This window comes from Ahaetulla prasina, chromosome 1, assembly GCF_028640845.1.
Source record: "Ahaetulla prasina isolate Xishuangbanna chromosome 1, ASM2864084v1, whole genome shotgun sequence".
NCBI classification, from domain to species: Eukaryota; Metazoa; Chordata; class Lepidosauria; order Squamata; family Colubridae; genus Ahaetulla; species Ahaetulla prasina.
In genome coordinates this window covers 255,643,806-255,665,325 of record NC_080539.1, presented here as the reverse complement: position 1 = coordinate 255,665,325, position 21,520 = coordinate 255,643,806, and the positions used below count along the sequence as shown (strand labels likewise).

Below are 21,520 nucleotides of genomic sequence, written 5' to 3'. Positions count from 1 at the left end.
CGGGGACTTCCTCAATCTTTGCAGGAATCGCCAGAAATAAAAACAAGAGGACATGAATTGTGATCACACAGCCTTGCCGTCCGACCTCCACCCCACCCCCGCAACTCTTTAAGTGGCCCTTGTCCAGCGGAGAGGATTTTTTTCCCCCTTTCCCTCTATCGGCGCTCTCTCTATAGCTTTCGGTTTCCTCTTTTAGGCGTCTGAACCGGTAAAATCGCAACGGCGTGAAGGGGAGGCTGGTGGGAGTCTATCCCAGCCTCCGATTGCGCTCCTTGCGAAACTCTCCCTGGAAAAGCCGCTGAAATAACTGGACCAGATCGTTTTGCACAGAAGCAGATGCTAAAGAAGTCCCATCCGTGCATTGGCAAAATTATATTGGGTTAATTTATTACGTTTCCTTTTGCAGTTATTTTGCACTGAACATTTGCTTTTTGGTTGACTATTCCCTAGTATAGAGAGAATTTTCTCCTTATAAGATAATTTATAACAGAATTCGTCTTCATTGATGAGATAAACTTGTGCTCTATTGGCGAGTCCCGCATTCCTTCGCTATGTATATTACACGGGAGCGCCCTCTAGAATCCTGATCCTCCTATTGCTGTTTTGTATTTGCCTGTTCTACGAATGTCTATGGAGATGTGGAAAGCAGGTCGCTTCAATGCTGTAATAGTGTAGCCGGCTTCTGCCCCCTCCCCTTCTAGATGAGCTACACTATTCCCAGATTTCATCTTTTTAAAAGGCAGCTTACCGTCATCTCTTCTAGATCTCTTCTAGATGCCAAGATAATTTCTCTATATTATGACATTGGCTTTTCATGTCCTTAGTTCAACTCCTAATAGTTCATTTCAAGGGGAAATTAGACAGGTGTTTCAATCAATGGGATGATAACCAGCTGTGAGCGTGGCAGGTCCAGTTAGCTGATACAATATAATTCTGAACTTAAGAAAAGGCGAGAGGAAACCCAAAATGATTTGGACGAAATACAAATATGAGTTAAAGAATTTCCTAGGGAACATAAATTTGTCAAAAAATTAAGATTGATAGTAACAGTTATCCATGTTAACCACAAGAGAACTGGAAATAAAACTGAATTATGCAAAACAGACATTTTCAATTCATGAATACACCAGGGAAATTGTTATCGTATAAGCTGCAAAGTGAAAGAAAAATTTGAAAATACAAGAGGGAGATAATGTATTGATGGACAATGTGGCTATATAAAAAATATCAATATTTAATTTATATAAAGGACATGTTATTCCATTGGAGGAAATAACTGAATATCAGAAGTACTAATGCAGAGTAAAGAAAACAAAGAAAAAGATAAAGGCAAAAGTGCAGAAAAAAAGACAAAAATAGAAAACAAAAGCTTCCTACGTCCTTAGCATCAAATACAAATATAATTCCAAAATTATCTGTGATTACAAAAATGACCATTTTTTTATTATCTATTTTTTTCTAATCATCAAAATGTTTAGTTACAAATACATTTTTTCTGTTTCATGCAAAAAGTCTCTAAGGGGTTTCCAGTCAGTCCAGTCTTTTCTCTAATCAAGGAAGTCAATTTAGCCTTGTCTGCAAGTTCCATCATTTTCACCAACCATTCCTCAGTTGTGGGTTATGTTAAACCTTCCCACTTTTGAGCATTTTGTAATCTCCCTGCAACAGTCATATATAAAAAACAAAGTTCCATGACTTTTTTTCTCACTCTCTGTCCATTCATCCTGAAAAGCCTCCAGTTTTAATTGTACCCGAGTCTTGTGAATTTGTCTGGATATTTGTATCCTATTTTTTGGAGCTTTTGTTTTTCCCAACAGCCAGATGATCAGAATTGCAGATTCTACCAATAAAGTTAATGTTTCAGTTAAGGCTGGTGTGGAGGCATCAGGAAGGAGATTATATAAGCTTTGTTATGGTTTTTGATCCTTGTTCTCCATAACTTGTCTTCTAAATTCATCTTCTAGGGGAGGAAGGATACTTGAATATGCAATTGGAATATTCTTTCAATTAGTGGGTATCCAATTTCATACAGACACATTTCATTAGCATTAGCCATTCAGATTTATTGTACATGTACAAGAAATAACAGTTTCACAAAGCTATAGTGTTGGCTTTAATTTAACTTCTACAAATTTCTTTGGGATCAGAGTGATTTAGTAACTGCTACTATTGTGCCAATGACACATTTTATTAATAATTTATGCTTTACTTTTACTATTTTTCTTTTCTGTAGCCTCAGACCTCCTACTCAATTCTATATTTGCCATAAAAATTAAAAGCCATCCAGAATATAAACAAAGGACTAACAACCATTGTAGAGATTCTTCCTCAGACAGATGCCGATGATCTGTACCACAAATTCTTACTTCTTGGTAAGCATTATAACTATCATGTAAAAAGCATCACTTGTAAAACTTGCCACCATTTAACTTTGTACTTAAAGGTTATAATTGAAAAACAAACAAGTTGGAGGACAAAAGAAAAACAACATGAAATCCATTGCTTCTCGTGAGACATCTGGTGCAACGCTTCTCACAATTTCTTCCTGGTGTTGGTGTGATTCCCCAGCCCACCCCGCTATGGCTGAGTAATCACATTATCATAGGCTGGTGGAAAACGTTGATTGCGTTCACATGCGACTGTTGCATCTCTGTTGACTTGGTAAGGCACAAAAACCAAGGTTGGCTGTAACAGAAAACAATACTTATGCACAAAAATACGGGGGCATATTTTGGGGGTATTTTACTCCAGGGAAGAGGAATAGTTTCCCCAGTTGCATATTTTTAACTTTAGCACTGTGCTTGCCTGGAATAAACTGGGGCCCAGAACTAGAGATTGAAACCTGTGAGAGCTCAAAACCTTGATAGAGAATTTCTTAAAACTATGAATTAATATCCAAAAGACATAGCTTCTGGCCATTTAAGCACCTTTTGTACTGATCAAACCTGCCCATCTGGTCGAGACATAATAAGAACTGCTAAAAGTATTATCCAAGGATCAAATACTTACCTGGTTATCAGTACAGCAATTTGTCTGGCACCCAAAATGTGCAAATGAAACAGTGATACAAAATTCCAGCAGACTGAACAAGAGCAGCATACCGGAGAGGCCAGAGTCAATGGCATTCTGTGGAGTATGGAGACATGTGCAAAGATACAGTTGTTATTTGCGGAGAAATTAGTCCATGTATGTGTTGCACCATTAAAAGAGACTCCCAGCTGCTTTCTTCGACTCACTGAGTGGAAGAATTGTACCAGGAAAAATCGGGACAGTATACAGTGGATCAGGGAATACTAGCATCTTTATGTTTTGTAGTATTCCAAAGGAAAATGCCAGATGTCACTGAGAATCAAATGTGAATTAGTTATACTGACCTACTTATACATATTTACACAAGAGCACACATTTTGAGCCTACACACCACAAAAATCTGTTCATGTGAGATAAAGTAGAGAAGAACAATCCAACATTAATTCTAAATTGTTAGTTCTATAGATGCAGAAATTTACAGATGCCCAAAGTCATTTGCCCAGATATGTTTAGAACCAAGGAGCTTCCTCGATGACAGATATTTAAGTCAATCAGAAAACCATGATCCTCATTCAGAGGTGCTCAGATGAGACTCCCTCATTTGAAATTTAGGGATATAAAATTCTTTCTACTCATACCATAGAAATATATGAATCTTGGCAAGTTTTTATAAAAACAAGCAAACCAGACTTAACTTGCCCATTTGGTCTTCCCAATGTCAGTAGCTCTATCTAACATGCCAAAAACCAGGATAATTTTGCCTGCCATGTAATTATTAAATACGAGGGATCCAATTCAATTGAACTCAAATAAACTTAGAGTTTTAATATTATCACAATAAGGTTGTGCTTCATTTATTGCTGCAATCTTAACTTCTATGAGTTAGCTCAGGGTTTTGCAACTTTGGCCTGTTTAAGTTATGTGAAGTTCAACTCCCAGAATTCTCCAGATAGCATGGATAGGAAAAATTCTGGAAGTCAGTACATTTTAAAGCTGTGGAGCTTGGGAAACACTGATTTAGCTGATATCAATTAAGCATGTCCTCATTTAGCAGAATCTATAGAAATGTTTGTCAAAGAAAATTCTCCATTAGTAATTTTTGTAAATGTTTTTCAGAACAATGTTGTAATAGCAGATTTGATCTTAGAGGGTAGACATGAAAGCTTAGCTACTATGACTGGAACTTGATTTTGGAAACTAACAAATTAGTTAAAAGGCCAGATCAATTAGAAACAAAATTTTGAATGTAAATATATTTGGCAACAATGCACTCCGAAATGTCTCTTTAAGATTATCTGCTATCATAAAAATGGGTTTGGAGGAGGTGTTAGGAAAGAATAAAACTGAGGATCAGGCTCTTTTGGATACCAATTTAAAACATTAAAAGCTATAAGAATTATATAGAAAAAAATGTCACACAGGAGTTACAAATGAAACTGGGTGATGTTTCAAAAGCTAAAAGGTATACCGAGTTTTCCCGAAAAGAAGACCCTGACTTATATTTTTTGCCACCAAAAAAGGCACCTGGTCCTATTTTCGGGGGAGGTGGGGGGATGTCATCCACTGAATTACCTCACTTGCTCGCATCACCCCCAGCCTCCTTTTCGCTGTCAGAGGCCTTCAGAAACTTTTTCAGCTTTGGATAGTTACAGCCAGGCCTTGCATACCTCAACCCATTTCTTCTGCAGCCAGCAGGGCTTTCCTGAAGGCCTCTGTAGCCGATAACAGAGCTTTGGATGGATCCGGAACGCTGTTATCAGATACACCGAATGTAGCCCTGCCCAGCCTCTGAAACGGAGGCTTCAGAGACTGAAAAAAGCCTCTGAAATGGAGGTTTCAGAGGCTGAAAAAACAAGGCGCAGAGCTCACAACCAACGAACCTGTTGTTAAAATTCACCTCTGGGAATGGCTGATTGGGGGTATTCCGGCAGGCCGATTCCCCCCCCCCCAAGCTTTTTTCTTATTTTCCTCCCCAAAAACTAAGGTCCGTCTTATACTCCAAAAAATATGGTAAATAGTAAATTAGAATAGTATCTTGGTCAATTTCCTCATTTGGACTTAAAAAGGAGATGTGTTATGCTTAGTGTGGAAAATAGTAAAGTGTTGTTTTTGCACCAGCCATGTAGACGCGCTTTAGGAACATGTATGTGACCAACAGCGGTGGAAAGAGCAAAGGAAACATTTGTAGTCCTAAGAATGGTTGGTTTAACCACATTAGCTTGTAGGAAAGCACACATAGTAAAGATATTATCTGCTTATCTTAACTTCTTCTGTCTATGCTAACAAATGGAAGGAAACAGACCCTGGGAGTTTTGCCAAACTTTATGCACTCACTGCTAAGAAGAAAGTAACCTAAAAAGGGCAAAAGCAAATAAGGGGAAGGGGTGTTGAATAAAGGATGGTGGAAGATATAAACAGGAGTGAGTGGATATTGATTAGGGTTGATTAGGCATTTTGGATAGGGTGTGAACCTGATGTTCCTCCGCAAATGGGAATACAGGGGAGGGAACTGCGCTCGGGGCTAGGGAATAAAAAGTTGCTGAAGTCTATGGGTGGGTAAACCTACTTGCTGGTCACCTGCTCTTGCAAGAATGTATTTTACAATAAACTGCTTGCTGCTTCACTCTATGACTCTGTCAAATTTCTGAGTGGTGAGTGCATTTCTCACAACTGGGGGCTCATCTGGGATTTAAAGTCATCGTGGGGAGTGAGGCGGTCTGCCCCAGGGTCAGGAAGATGCATTGATTTCAATGATCCTGTGTGCTGCCAGTGCCCAGCTGGCTCCTCCAACTGACTGTGATCCCAGTATATGATCATAGGGAGCCAGCAGCCAGGAATCGATTATGAGAAAATAATAAGTGGGCACCATTGCAGCCAGGCAACTCTGTGCATGGACCAAGGTAAGAGAACTGGACTTAAGTATTACTTTGGTGCAGTGGTGAAATGTAAAATTTGTTACTACTGGTTTTGAGGGCGCAGCTTGGTGGTGGTGGTAGGTAATTTGACTGTGTGGGTGTGGCCAACTTTCTTTTCCTTTTAAAAGCATTTTTTTGCCTTTAAAAGAAAAAAAAAGCCTCTGATGATCACACAACTCAGCTGGGATCGCCAGAGGAGCCTTTTAAAAACCTAGGGAAATCTCGGCCGAAGAGGTTGTAGAAAAAATGCTTTTAAAAGGCTCTGATAATCCCAGCTGAGCCATGCGATCATCAGGGGCTTTTTTTTTTTTTTTACTTTTAAAAGCATTTTTTCGGCCAAAGAAGAAATGCTTTTAAAAGTTTTAAAAAAAACCTCTGATGATCGCGCGGCTCAGCTGGGCATGGGGGGAGGGCAGGAATTTTTGCTACCAGTTCACCGAACCATCCGCTGCCATCGCTACCGGATCGAGCAATCTGGTCCAAACCAGGAGCATTTCATCCCTGTTTTGGTGGTTGGGACATTCTGTGAGATACCTGTAAATGTGTGTGTGAGACGTACAGATAAGTACAAAGTGAGTGCAGAGTCTGGATCCATGGTTCTGTTATTCCACAAGGAAAACCACCAAAGAAGGACAAAGGGCAAGAGGGCAAGAGAAAGAGTTTTGGGTAAAACAGAATGGGGAACAGGAATTCTAGGTTTAGGAGAAATAACAGGAATGTGGAGTCAAACATCCCAGGAAGCATACCTCCAGATAGTCCATTGGGGAGGATGCTAAAATACTGGAAAAGTAATTCTTGTACAAGGGATAAAGATAAGAGGAATATGATTGGTAGGATACCAGAGGTGTATCTAAATACCTGGAAGGTATCAATGGGCAATGAGAATTTAGAGAGGAGGGGCGTTTCCCTGGCCAGAGTGCCAGCCAATAAGTCAATGTCTCAAACAGAGCATTTGGACAAAGGAAGGATGCTACATTACAGTGTATACATCTGGCCCAAGTATAAGTTCAGAGGCATTATATGGCTTCCCTTCGGTACCGATGATTTGGCTATAATATAGGACTTGAACATTAATATAAATGAGTCTAAGGCAGGAACAGAGGAATTATATTATGCAGCTGTTTGATTGGGACCACAAAGTTATCTGATGCAGATGTCCAAATAGGAACCCTTGGACAATCTTCCTCCCTATTCTGCCTAAAACAGGAGGAAGATGGCATTGTACCTATAGGTCCCAAATTAAGTCATTTGCACCAGAGGACCTACCAAAAGAAACCAAGGAATTAGTCAGAAATAATCAGAACTTAGAGAAAGAATAGGAAAAAAAAACCCATGGCTTTTCACGTATTGACGCAAGAAAACAGAAAACTCTTTCCCTATGACTATCATTAAGTGTTGTACCTTATGATTCTTGATGAATATATCTTTTCTTTTATGTACTCCGAGAGCGTATGCACCAAGACAAATTCCTTGTGTGTCCAATCACACTTGGCCAATAAAGAATTCTATTCTATTCTATTCTATTCTATTCTATTCTATTCTATTCTATTCTATTCTATTCTATTCTATTCTATTCTATTCTATTCTATTCTATTCTATTCTAAAAGGGGGACGTATCTTTATGGCACCCTTTAGACAGGTGCCTATGAGAGAAGGCAATGTGGGATGTGTTGAAGCCCAACAGCTTTTGAAATCAAGCAGTTCAAGAAAAAAAATGCCTAAACTAATAGGCATGCCCAATCAAAGGGTTAGACAGATGAAAGAGGCAACTACAAAAAATTAAAAAATGGACAAATGGACACTGACAATCCAGAGTACCAGATGATTTTGAACTATAAATTTGTGGGAAAGGGACATTAGGCATAAATTGCAGAAATTGGATGAATGGGAGACCAAAACTATGGAGGATTTCCTAAAGAGTTCAAAAAATGTACTCCAAACAAGAACAGGAAAGAGACAAGAGTAAAGTCAAAACGATGGCTCAGTTAGGACAGGATCAATGTGTCATCTGTAAAGAAAGTGTGCACTAGAAAAAGAAGTGCCCTAAGAGGTAGTAGGGGGAAGAACTTGTTAAATGGATGAATTTTGAAGATTAGGGGTGTCAGGGGAGGTGCTTGTTTTAAAGAACCCCTGATAAACCTTAAAGTTGGACCCCTGGAGGAGGGAGTGGTATTCTGGTGGGTTCCGGAACCATCAGATCTACCTTGAACTATATAGCTCCAGGAAAGCAAAGGGAAGGAAAGATTAAGACTCGGGGGATTGGGAGACATGTAGTAGAAGCATTGATATTTAAACTTGCTATGATCCAGGATCAGGGGTGAAATCCAGCAAGTTCTGACAGGTTCTGGAGAAACAGTAGCAGAAATTTTGAGTAGTTCGGAGAACCGGTAGTGGAAATTTTGAGTAGTTCGGTGAACCAGGCAAATACCACCTCTGGCTGGCCCCAGAGTGCGGTGGGAATGGAGATTTTGCAATATCCTTCCCCCAGGAGTGGGGAGGGAATGGGGATTTTGCAGTATCCTTCCCCTACCAGGCCCACCAAGCCACGCCCACCAAGCCATACCCACAGAACCGGTAGTAAAAAAAATTGGATTTCACCACTCTCCAGGATGTAGCAAAAGGATTTGGAATATGATGCAACTTTGTATTAGTAGAAGAGAGCTGTACTTTGGTTGGGAGGGACTTAATTAGTAAATTGGGGATTGTTATTATGGGGGAATAAAAGAATAATATTATGGCCTTAAGTGAGGAAGCTCACAGAAAATTGGACCCTCTTATATGGGCCCAAATGGGCAATAGACGAGGGGATCAGCCCCTCTTTCCCCAAGGAGGTGCCCCATGGGGGTGCCCAGCTATGCTTACCTCCTCCTCTAGGCTGTTGCTGCTGTGCTGACTCTCCTTGGCCAAGTTGCTCATGGTGGCTACAGGAAGGTAAAGTGTGTGAGTCAGAGGGAGGCCCACTCCCTCTCCATGAAACCTGGCTTTGTAAACAAACCATCTTCAGCAATAGGATGGGAGATCAGCAGGAGAGGCCAGGAGGAGGGGGCAAGGGGATGGCAAGAGGGCATTAGGACTACTAGTGGCTAAATACTAAGGCAGGACTTCCCTCAGCCCCTCCCTCCTTCTCATTCCAATCTCCCTCCCTCCTTCCTTCCTCCCTCCCTCCCTCCCTTTTCCTCCCTCACTCCTTCCCTACATCTCACTTTCCCTGCCTCCCATCTTCTCATATCCATCTCCTCCCTCCATCCCTCCCTCCCCCTCTAACTCTGATACCTCACCAAAAAGTGATCTCCCACTGATTCCTGGGGATAAAGCTCTCTGCTCTATAGTTTCTGTACTGATAGGAGACATTCCAAGTAAGAAACGCAAGAGCACTTAGATTTATATACTGCTTCACAGTGCTTTACAGCCCCTCTAAGCGTTTTACAGAGTCAGCATATTGTTCCCAACAATCTGGGTCCTCATTTTACTGATCTGGGAAGGATGGAAAGCTGAGTCAACCTTGAGCCTTGTGAGATTCGAACTGCCAAATTGCAGTAGCTGGCAGTCATCAGAAATAGCCTGCAATATTGCACTCTAACCACTGTGCCACCGCAGCTCTTAATTCAGCGGTTCTCAACCTGTGGGTCAGGACCCCGTTGGGGGTCGAATGACGATTTGCCAGGGGTCGCCTAAGACCATCGGAAATATGGGAAGTATACTTGCGAGTCGAAGAATCGCACCCCAATGGTTGACTCCACAAGCCAGCTGCAGGCTCTTCAAATCACTAGCCGAATTCGGCTTCAGGCGCGATGAATTAAAAAAGAGAGAAATCTTTGCTCTGATGTCTCCCTCTCAAGCCAGCTGCAATCACTCCCAATTGCTAGCCTAATCTGGCTTCAGGCGCGATAAACTTAATAGGGGAGGCGTCTCCGCTTTAATGCCTCCGTCCTCAAGGCAATCGCAAGCAGTTCAGATCGCTAGTCAATACGGTTTCAGGCACGATAAATTCAAAACGAAAATAATTTTATGGTTGGGGTCGCCACATCTTGGGGAATTGTATTAAAGGGGTCACAGCACTATAAAGGTTGAGAACCACTGTCTTAATTTCATACTTAAGAATTAGTATGAAAGTGCCTGATTTTTCTCAAAAAACTGCTTTGTAGCAAGGATTTTTTTTTCAAGAGAGAGAATCAGACTTGATGATGTTACACAGCTATAATACCTCAAAAAGCATGGGACAACTTGCTGTGGCCAACTCGGAGCAGACAACTTGCTGGGGCCAAATTGCAGTGACCAAAATTCACCATGGCCAACTCTCAGTGGCCATAACTAACTTGCCATGGGACAATTTGCTGCAGCATTCGCGTAATTCCTTTTATTTTCATTGACTATGTTTTCATCAAAATTATTTGATCTCTTGTATCAAAGGAAACTATCAGCTTTTGTAATGCTTTGATGATGAATAATAAAAGGAACTAGTCCCATAGTGAATTAATCTGTGGCGAGTTGTTACACAGTCCCTGAACACTCCTGTCAAAAGCCTTGCATTATGGGGAAATGTTAAAAGGGCAGCTGGACTAATGAGTATATGGGCTAGTTTGGTGTTTCCATGTCATTATTAGATGGATATTTTTCCTTGTTTTTTATACAGCACACGTCCGTCTGCATGAGGCCCCTACTTCTGTTTTCCCACAGCAGCGACCTTGGTAGGTGGGTTGGGCTGAGAGGAGAAGTACATGCCTCTGGGAGGACTAGAACTCACAGTCTCCTGGCTTCTAGTCCAGCACCTTAAATACTACAATAAAGATGTCAGGCCCCCTTTATCTCTAGGCTACACTTTTATTGGGAAAAGATGACCCGTAGCACTTTAACCAGAGTTGCTGAAGCTTTACAACCAGCGCAAGATTTAGACCTGGGATATGTATTGTAATTCACTTTCCAGTAAGAATAGAAATGTACAATGAGGCTTAAGAAAAAAAAACAGGAAAGGATCTTTAGTATTGAGTTTTGTTTATGATGGAGCCATTGCCGAGTTCTGAAGTGCAACTCATTAATGAGTTTTTGAAAAGTGGGTGGATCAAGGCTTCACCAGCATTTAAATCCCTGTATCTATTTTGATTAATTGCCCAACACCTAATCCTTTTTGCAAAGTCCAATGTAGTTTCTCTACCATTAGCTAAACGCTAAAAACAATAATGGGACCAGGTCAATAAATAAACTTTATGAGGGAGCAGGGATTTGAACCTTGGAGTGAGAAGGACTGTGAACCAACCCTATGATCAATAAGAGAGGGCTGGTCCTGTCATGCCCAGCAACTCTGTGGTGCATTTCAGCACTGGTACGCAGCTTTTCCCTTCTCATTAAATAACCAAAATTAATAGCCATCTTTTGTATCTCAATCTTGAGGAAATAGGGAGATTTTTGCAGCCTTTGAATATAAAGAACTACGCTTAATAGAAGGACTATGTCTAATATCCACACATTTTCACTTACCAGACTACTTAAGCAATGGTTGAAAGCGGGGTGAAATGTAAAATTTGTTACTACCGGTTCTGTGGGCGTGGCTTGGTGGTGGGGGTAATGTGACTGGGTGGGCGTGGCCAACTTTTTTTTTAACTTTTAAAAGCATTTTTTCTACAACCTCTTCAGCCAAAGAGATTGTAAAAAAATGCTTTTAAAAGCCTCTGATGATCAGGCAACTCAGCTGGGATTGCCAAAGGAGCCTTTTAAAAGCTTTTAAATGGTTCTGACAATCCCATTTAAGTTGCCTGATCGCCAGAACCTTTTAAAAGCATTTTTTTACAACCTCTTCGGCCAAAGAGGTTAATAGAAAAAATGCTTTTAAAAGGTTCTGATGATCCCAGCTGAGCCACGCGATCATCAGAGGCTTTTTTTTAACTTTTAAAAGCATTTTTTCGGCCAAAGAAAAAATGCTTTTAAAAGGAAAAGGAAAAAAAACCTCTGATGATTGCGCGGCTCAGCTCGGCATGGGGGGGGGCAGGGATTTTTGCTACCAGATCTCCAAACCACCTGCCGCCATGGTCCGAACCGGGAGCATTTCACTCCTGGCTGAGAAGCAGGATGCAAGCTTGGCACTCTGTCTGATTTTTTTACTGCCTTTCTGGGGGCATGTGATCCTTCCTTAAATCTGGATGATTTCCTCAGGATATCAAGTGAGGTGAGTAAGACCAGCCGGTATCTTTGCGTGGTGCAAATGGATTTAAGGATTGCTTCTCCTGGGTAGGAAACTGTGCTTTGTCAGTTCACTGAGCACAGGAGTCTCTTCTCTATGAGGATTCTTCAGTCATCCAGGCCATGGTTGTTCCAAAGGTGCTTTTTTCAAGAGGTTGCCTCTTGGAAAAAGTACCTTTGGGACAGGAGTCTCTTGCATTGCTTCAGAGTGGCCAAGGCACATGATTGCTTACTGATAGAAAGATTTTTAAAAAAATAGGAGGTAGGGGTGTGGATCCTCCCTCCAATTCATTTTAGTTTTTTGTCATGATAATAAGGCTTAATAACATGGCACCAGGCTTGAAGTTTCTTTAGATATCTGGGACATGTACTAATTTTATTGTGATACTGACAAGCTTAGGAGGGCAGAGACTTGAACCTGGGTTGCCTATATATTTTGTGTCTTTAGCTTAGCACTTTGTAGCCCAAGTATGCCCACCCACTTTCTTGAGAGCTTAAATGACCTCTGTGCTAAAGAGTTTCACTTTGTGAGCAAGAGTTGGCTGCTGATAGTTACCGTTGCATTTTAACTATTCTAATTCCTCAAGGTGCTCTGGCAGCTTGCCTGATTTGTAACTCCGGGTTGCAGATATTGCTGATGAAAAGGAAGGTATTCGGAAAGAATGGTTTAGATTTTCATGATGGCTGTGACTGTCATTGATCTTCAGTGTGTATTTCCCCATTTCTAATCTAATGATTGGTATTTAGGGCAGCTTTTTGCAAGCAAAGAAGGTTTCTGTATTTTTGTACAGGTAATCCTTGATTTACAACAGTTCATTTAGTGACCATTCAAAGTTACAATGGCACTGAAAAAGTGATTGATGACCGTTTTTCACACGACCGTTGCAGCATCCCCATGGTCACATGATCAAAATTCAGATGGTTGATAACTGTCACACAATTATGACAGTTGTAGTATCCCAGGGTGCTGTCATCCCCTTTTGCAACCTTCTAACAAGCAAAATGAATGGGGAGGCCAGATTCACTTAACAGCTGTGTTACTAACTTAACAACTGCAGTGATTCACTTAACAAATGTGGCAAGAAAAGTCGTAAAATGGGGCAAAATTCACTTAATAAATTTCTTACTTAGCAATATAAATTTGGGGCTCAATTGTGGTTGTAAGTCAAGGAGAGGTCAGGCGAGGCAAGGAGAGGCCGGGCATGACAAGGAGTGGCTGGGAGGGGAGAGGCGGGGCTGGGCCGGGCCAGGCATGGCGAGGAGAGGCCAGGCCAGGCAAGGCACCCCTTGACGTAAGTGACATTGAGTTGGCCACACCCACCCATTCACATGACCGCCCAGCCATGCCTACGCAGCCGGTCATTAAGGCAGAGAACCAGTTGTTAAATTATTTGAATCCCACCACTGATCTTATTCCTTGTAAATTCTTCATGGATTTTTGCTGATTAAGATTGAATGATGAGGCTTTATAATTTGTTCATAGATTAAAAGATAAAATATGGGAAGAAGAGGTCTTTCTTCAAAATGTTACAGAATCTAGTGAATTATTAGTAACTTTTTGAATGTACTTGTCTGAAGCGATTTTTTTCCTTAATATTTTTTCTTGTTTTCTTTCCTTGTAGTTTTATTTTTTCATTTTATATTTTTCTTAATTGGTATTGTTTTTATATTTTAAATTTTTAATAAAGTTCTTATAAAAAACATCCAAATGAAATAGCTGTCATGTCCTTAGAACTGAAACCTATTCAATGGAAGATTTCAAGCAACACACAAGAAGTCCCATATACTTCTCCTGCATATATAATCATTTGCATGATGCACATGAAGCCAAAATTTTAGAGCAGATTGGTTTACTTACTTTTATCTTGTAAGTCTGAGATAAACTCTGATCTCCAGAAGAAGTTACGGCCAGGTCAGCTATACATATCAGGATACCTATTAATGCCATGATAGCACTTGTGATGTTCATTCCTACACTGGATTTCACCTGAAACAATAAACCAGAAGGAGAGAAATTACAATGTCAACCTAGATATTATTAAATTCAAGCCATAAAGACTATTACACCCAACTATGGTAAAATCTATCTATGTATGTGCTTAATGGTGCCTAATCCATCAGTAGTGAAACCAGACAACTTCCCTAGACCCTCCCTCTCTCTCTTTCCTTCCTTCCTCCCTCCTCCTTCCTTACCTGCGTCCCTACTTCTCATTCCCATCTCCTTCCTTCCTTCCTTCCTTCCTTCCTTCCTTCCTTCCTTCCTTCCTTCCTTCCTTCCTTCCTTCCTTCTTCCCCCTCTAACTCTGATACCTCACCCAAAAGTGATCTCCCACTGATTCCTGGGGATAAAGTTCCCTGCTCTATAGTTTCTGAGCTGATAGGAGATATTCCAAGTAAGAATTAGTATGAAAGTACCTGATTTTCTCAAAAAACTACTTCACACACTTTGTAGCAAGGATTTTTTTATTATTATTAAAGAGAGAGAATCAGACCTGATGATGTTACATAGCTACAATACCTCAGAACAGCACGGGACAACTTTCTGTGGCCAACCCGAGGCAACCAACTTGCCGTGGCAAAATTCACCATGACCAACTATTATTAGATGGATATTTTGCCATATATATGTTGGTCTGCATCAGGCCCATACTTCTGTTTTCCCACAGCAGCGACCTTGGTAGGTGGGTTGGGCTGAGAGGAGAAGTACATGCCTCTGAGAGGACTAGAACTCACAGTCTCCTGGCTTCTGGTCCAACACCTTAAACACTACAATAAAGATGTCAGGCCCCTTTATCTCTAGGCTACACTTTTATTGGGAAAAGATGACCCGTAGCACTTTAACCAGAGTTGCTGAAGCTTTACAACCAGCGCAAGATTTAGACCTGGGATATGTATCGTAATTCATTTTTCAGTAAGAATAGAAATGTACAATGAGGCTTAAGGGGAAAAAAAAGAAAGGATCTTTAGTATTAAGTTTTATTTAAGATGGAGCCATTGCCTAGTTCTGAAGTGCAACTCATTAATGAGTTTTTGAAAAGTGGGTGGATCAAGGCTTCACCAGCATTTAAATCTCTGTATCTATTTTGATTCATTGCCCAACACCTAATCCTTTTTCCAAAGTCCAATGTAGTTTCTCTACCATTAGCTAAATGCTAAAAACAATAATGGAACCAGGTCAATAAATAAATAAACTTTATGAGGGAGCAGGGATTTGAACCTGTAAGAGAGGCCTGGTCCTCTCATGCCCAGCAACTCTGTGGTGCATTTCAACACTGGTATGCAGCTTTTCCCTTCTCATTAAATAACCAAAATTCATAGCCATCTTCTGTATCTCAATCTTGAGGAAATAGGGAGATTTTTGTAGCCTTTGAATATAAAGAACTAAGCTTAATAGAAGGACTATGTCTAATATCCACACAATTTCACTTACCAGACCACTTTGCAGTCTATTCTGTTCTAGAGAATCTCACCCTTGGGAAGTCTCAATCTATCTGTAAAATCCACGTACCCAGAGTTTGTTGTCTTTCTGGCCTTTTCAGCTTTGTTTTGAAATAGATTCAAAAGAACAAGAGGCAAAAGTTCTATTATAGTTTCTTGTTCCTCCGTCCCTCCCTCTGCACCCAGGAAGGGACAAGGAGAGGGGGAGAAGGTGGTAGCGCTGCTGGTGGATGTAGCTTTCCGACACGGGGTGGGATGGGAGGTCGGGTCAGGGGCCATCCTGGTGAAAGGGGAGTGCTTACAGGTTGTAACAGTAACAGAGTTGGAAGGGACCTTGGAGGTCATCTTGTCCAATCCCCTGCTCACGCAGGAGACCTATAGTAGAGATTCGAACTGCTGAACTGCGGGGGCAGCAGGCCCTGGAGGTGGTGGAGGCATTCGTAGCCCACCCAGGCTGGCTGGCATGCAGCTGGCCTTTGATGAGCACTGTCTTGCCCCAGTAGCAGTACTGATGGGATGGGAGGAGATGGTATGGGGATAAGGCCTGCTGCCTTGGTTCTCCAGGGCCGCCCTGCAGGCCAGATCTAAACATGCCGCAGGCTGGATCTGGCCCATAGGCCTTGAGTCTGACATGTCTGCACTACTGATAGGCCCTGCAGTACCGCAGGTTGCACATCAGGAAGGGAACTTAGGTAGAAGCCCATTGCAAAAAGGCAGGTTCTAATTCTAACAGTATAAGGATCTTGAGTGCTTTTTAAAAAACAACATAAAAGAAATTCAGACACCATATACTTTCTCACCAAAGCACGATTTCGATTGTTTACAGCTGTTATACATAATGATCCAGAAGAAATGAACTATGTAAAAAGAAAAAGAAAAAAAATTATTGTAATCCACTGCAAATTGTAAAGGGAAAAATATCAGAAAAACCTGGGACCCAAGGCAATGTATTATTTTATATATGCTTATTTTTTAAATGTTGTGAAGTCAGCCTCAATTGTTTTGGATTGGGCAGCCTAGAATATTCATAAATATCCCCCCCAACCCCTGCAAAAACAGACCTGCATCATCCTTAAAAGAGTTTAAGACTTATAGGAAAAGAGCTTGGATGTCAGGAATTTGTAGCAAACCCATAGCAAAATGGCAATCTTTGTCCTAAATGCACCAGCCAATCTCAACAGGTTGGGCAGGGAAGCTGCGCGGGTGATAGAGGGAGCCACTTGTAGCTCCCATATAACACCACTCCTGCGCAGACTGCACTGGCTGCCTGTCGTCTTTCGGGTGCACTTCAAGGTGTTGGTTACCACCTTTAAGGCGCTCCATCGCTTAGGACCAGGTTACTTACGGGACCGCCTACTGCCACCGTTTGCCTCCCATCGACCGGTGAGCTCTCACAGGGAGGGACTCCACAGGGTACCGTCAGCCAAGCAATGTCGACTGGCGGCCCCCAGGGGGAGGGCCTTCTCTGTGGGGGCTCCCACCCTCTGGAACGAACTTCCCCCAGGACTTCGTCAACTTCCTGACCTTCGAACCTTCCGCCGCGAGCTGAAGACATATTTATTTATCCGCGCAGGACTGGCATAGAATTTTAGACTTTTTATTCAGTTTTTAATTTTTTAAAAATATATTTTAATCTGGGCCAAACTTAATAAGTTTTTTAAATATTGTTTTATCTTGTATTTATGTATTGTTGTTTTGTTTTTATCTGGCTGTGAACCGCCCTGAGTCCTTCGGGAGAAGGGCGGTATAAAATTTTAATTAATTAATTAAATAAATAAATAAATAAACCCAAATACTGGAGGAACTATGCCAAGGAGAAAAGAGGGAGGGGAGAGAAAATTCCAAAACAGTCCGATGGAGGTGAGCATAATCAATCCTTAGGAAACGCGGGAATGAAGCAAAATAGGGGAAATCCTGGAGCTGGTTGCTAGGATTCCATATAAGAGAAAGTGCTTCAGCTTCCACTCAGATATGCCAACTGGGAACTTGGATGCAGCCCCTGAGACACTAGTAGAGACCTCGATATTTCTGCAGCTTATTTTTTAAAAAAAGTAAATCAGATCACTACATTTCCAAAATATGGCTTGCGAATATTATTTCATTCTTCAGATTCATTAAAATGTTTTCCTAATTTCTTTAGGCAATATTTGAGAGCCTAATATATTCTTGTGGGACAGTAATGAGTTGTTGTGCCTCGCTCGCCCCCCTCTCTGCAGCCGGGCCCCTCTCATCTCCTGTTATCTCAGCCAGAAACGGATAATGAAGACAAACAGCCTGGCATGCCTCCAGCCCCCAGTCCTGGCACCATGCCCGGACAGACCGAGCAAGACGAATGGCCTGGCATGCCTTCAGCCCCCAGTCCTGGCACCATGCCCGGACAAACCGAGCAGATAAACCCCTCCCCCACAGCATGTGAACATGAGGAATATGAGGCCAGTAACGAGCTGGGATTGCCGGCAGCCGGAAGGTGGAGGGATCCACGCTTCCGGAGAATGGAGTGGCGACGTCAGCAAAAGGAAGGGAGGGGCAGGCCTGGATAAGTGCTGAGTCATGGAGCCACACCCCATGGCCTATATAAAGGATCTGCTTTCTGGCATTCTTTGAGTCAGGCAAAGTCTAATTTGGATTGCTGAAGTCACATCTTGGACTCCTGCCTGCCCTGAGAACTCTGACAGAACTTTGGCAAAGCTGCAGAAGCTTTGTAGCCACATTTGATACAGACTTCCCTGACCCGGCCGTCAGAGGAGGAGTGGGACACGACATGAGTTCTCATCGGTTACTCAGATGTCTTTTTTTCATCCCCTTGGGCCATCTCTCATAATGCTTCCCCCACCTTGGGATTTCAGTGAAACATGAGGAAGTCAGGAAGGCTGCAGTGTAGACGGGACTTTGATAGGTACCCTCAATAAATAAATACATTGGAAAAGTCCTTGAGAATTGAGTCTGCATTGTAGGTATCTTTGTGTGTGACTTCATCTAAACAACAAAATTTTCTTAAAGAACGTTTACTGTCAGTATATCGATGAAGAGTCTCAGTCATCCAGGTAGAGTTGCCTGGAAGTTGAATCATGGCAACTGGACTTTTTTTTTTAATTACACTGCATAGCCAAATACTTTATTTAGGCTTCTTCAGTCTTTATTCATTCTGAAGAAGCTACTTGGATCAGCAGCAAAACATTTCAAACCAAAAGTTCAGTTAAGACTCAACTTCCAGACATTAATGTCAGTAGGTTAACTAAGAAAGTTAACATATTCACATTATGTGTGTATGTATGTATATATGTATACCACACAGAAATTGTGCGTGACTGGACAGGAATTTGCACATACTTACAAATACCCCTCCCCAAAAGGGGTAACCTGCAATTGTAGTCACACCAGCATTGGAAGAAGGAAGACTAATTACGACAGTCCCAAAACCAATGTGCAGCAACCCAATCATAATTTGGACAGCCTATGGAAGGAAAAAGCACAAAATAAAACAATTTTGTTCTCGGAATCCAAGAAATACAATCATTCTAATCTGTTAGCAACCCAGGAAAGGCATCACTTTCTATCCATCTTTGAAAGGTTCTTCAAAGGGGTTGAGGCTTCTTAGCTTGCAGTGCAAGTGTTGACCCAAGATCTGGTTTCCTAGGGTGAAAAATAACTGGGGAGAAGGAACAGTGAGACACCCGCAATATATGCTGGACAATGACTCCAGATTATGATTGACAATGGGACTGCTCTTGTCAGGAAGAAGGCCTGTAAGAATATCAAGATGGGACTTTGAGAGAGGAATGTCACTCTCTTCAGACTCCTCTGCAGGAAGAAGTTAAACATGGTTGCAAGCACAAAGCAACTTCAACTGGCTTGGGCTGGAACCAGTCTATGACCAAGTTTTCCCCAAGAATTGCACTTCTCAGAGGGGAGAAAAAGAGATCTGGCTGACACCATGACTGAGCTCCATGTTCTTAATTAAACAGCAAAGAAAAGGATTGCATATTTAAGTTAGAATTTTTGGTAGAAACACAAATGAAACTACCAGGAAGAACAGAGGTTTTTGGATTATACTCCAGAATCATACAATGCTCAAGCCAAAATCTAGAACTTTAGGATGGGGCCAGGGGTGAAATCTATTTACCTTCCCAACCGGTTCGGAAGTGGACACAGACCCTCTACACATGCGCAAACCCTTCTGCGCATGCACAGAGGGGAAAAAACAGGTTACTTCCTGGTTAAAACCAGGAAGTAATGATGACTGGGTGGGTGGGCAGAGCCTCACGCCGCCATTGCTACCAGTTCTCCGAACCACCCGCCACCACCGCTATCAGATTGGCTGAACCAGTCCAAACCGGTAACATTTCACCTCTGGATGGGGCTCACAGGTCTCAGCACAGCCTGAAAAATACTGATATTATATTGGATTTCGAATAGGTACATAGCACACATGCATACCCCAAGTACTTTGGTCTCAGCATTGAGGAAATCCTGCAAAGGACTCTTTTGGGGGACTTGCTGAGGAGCGCTGGTGGAAGCACCAAGTTGCTGAGCTCCAGGCTGAGGATATGGAATTGCTTCAGATGCCTGAAGACCAACATTGGACAAACCAGAGGCTGTTTGGATGTTCGCTCCTTTAGAGGGCATGACAACTATGTTTCCACTGGCCATTTTTGCTGGAAGTATTGCCACACCAAGTTACCTGCAAACAAACAAGCAAGGATAAGTTAAAGGAAGCAAAGTCTGGTCCTTTGCCTTAATCTCAGTTTACGAGATAACATTTGCCTGTAGTAAAACTGCAGAAGACTGCCAGAAGGTTTCAGAAAGCAGGGCAGTAAAAGCACAGAACTTTCTCAGAAAGGAAAAGTTAATCATGAGGATGAAGGATTGTCTTCTTGCTTACATTCCAACATTCAACACAAAAGGTGTCTTTTTCGTTTTAGCACCATCTCAGTTCCACCCAGCTAAATGGCATCTCTCACATTGACAAGATTTGATTGTGATTGCCTCCTGTGCTTTTAATAGCAGGTGAATTTAAAAGCTTCAGGTATGGATAATCATGTTCATTACCATCTTCCAGCAAGCTCTTACAGATTTGGACAGAATAAGTAACTATGAATGACAGTATCCATATCCCAGTTTTGGTTCTTGGATGTGGGGAGGTTTCTTACCAGAACTCAACTGGAGCATCAGCCTACGTTTCCTAACCAAAAAAAAAAAAATCTGGAAAACCCCAGAAATTAGTGAAGTGATAGAGTAAAGTCCTAACTGCTCTCAACATCTAGCAGCCCTCCAGATGTTTAAAACCCAGACCCAAGAGACCTATTCTTGAATACAGCTCACCTGTCTGGAACCCATACCACATCTCTGACATTAATACAATTGAACGCGTCCAGAAATATTTTACAAGAAGAGTTCTCCGCTCCTCTGAAAAGGACAAAATACCTTATACCACCAGACTTGAAATCCTGGGATTAGAAAACGTAGAACTCCGCCGACTCCGACAAGACCTGTGTTTAACACATAGAGTCATCTATTGCAATGTCCTTCCTGTTAAAGACTACTTCAGCTTCAATCGCAATAATACAAGAGCAAACAATAGATTCAAACTTAATGTTAACCATTTCAATCTTGATTGCAGAAAATACGACTTTTGTAACAGAATTGTTAATGCTTGGAACTCACTACCTGACTCTATGGTCTCTTCTCAAACTCCCAAAAGCTTTAACCAAAAACTGTCTACCATTGACCTCACCCCATTCTTAAGAGGACTATAAAGAGCACAAAAGTGCCTACCGTTCCTGTCCTATTGTTTCCTTTCTTTATATATACGCTTATATGTTGTATAGTTGTTTTATGCTTTTGCTTATATATACTGTTGTGACAAAATAAAATTTAAAAAAAATTAAGTACACGATTAGGATTTGTACATCCCTTAAGTTTGGTTAAAGCTTTTGGGAGTTTGAGAAGAGACCACAGAGTCA

General features: G+C 41.6%; 1 protein-coding gene across 1 annotated transcript; it reads right to left on the bottom strand.

Moving 5' to 3' along the window:
* Positions 1 to 2,577: 2,577 nt before the first annotated feature.
* LOC131185322 (membrane-spanning 4-domains subfamily A member 15-like) lies at positions 2,578 to 20,222 on the bottom strand. The gene is made up of 6 exons (XM_058157802.1): positions 19,995 to 20,222; positions 18,892 to 19,011; positions 16,358 to 16,414; positions 13,978 to 14,106; positions 3,010 to 3,126; positions 2,578 to 2,685 (listed from the first exon to the last, which is right to left on the bottom strand). The coding sequence occupies exons 1-6, from the start codon at positions 20,205 to 20,207 to the stop codon at positions 2,578 to 2,580; spliced, it is 744 nt and encodes a 247-aa protein (XP_058013785.1). The 5' UTR covers positions 20,208 to 20,222.
* Between the last annotated feature and the right edge of the window lie 1,298 nt (positions 20,223 to 21,520).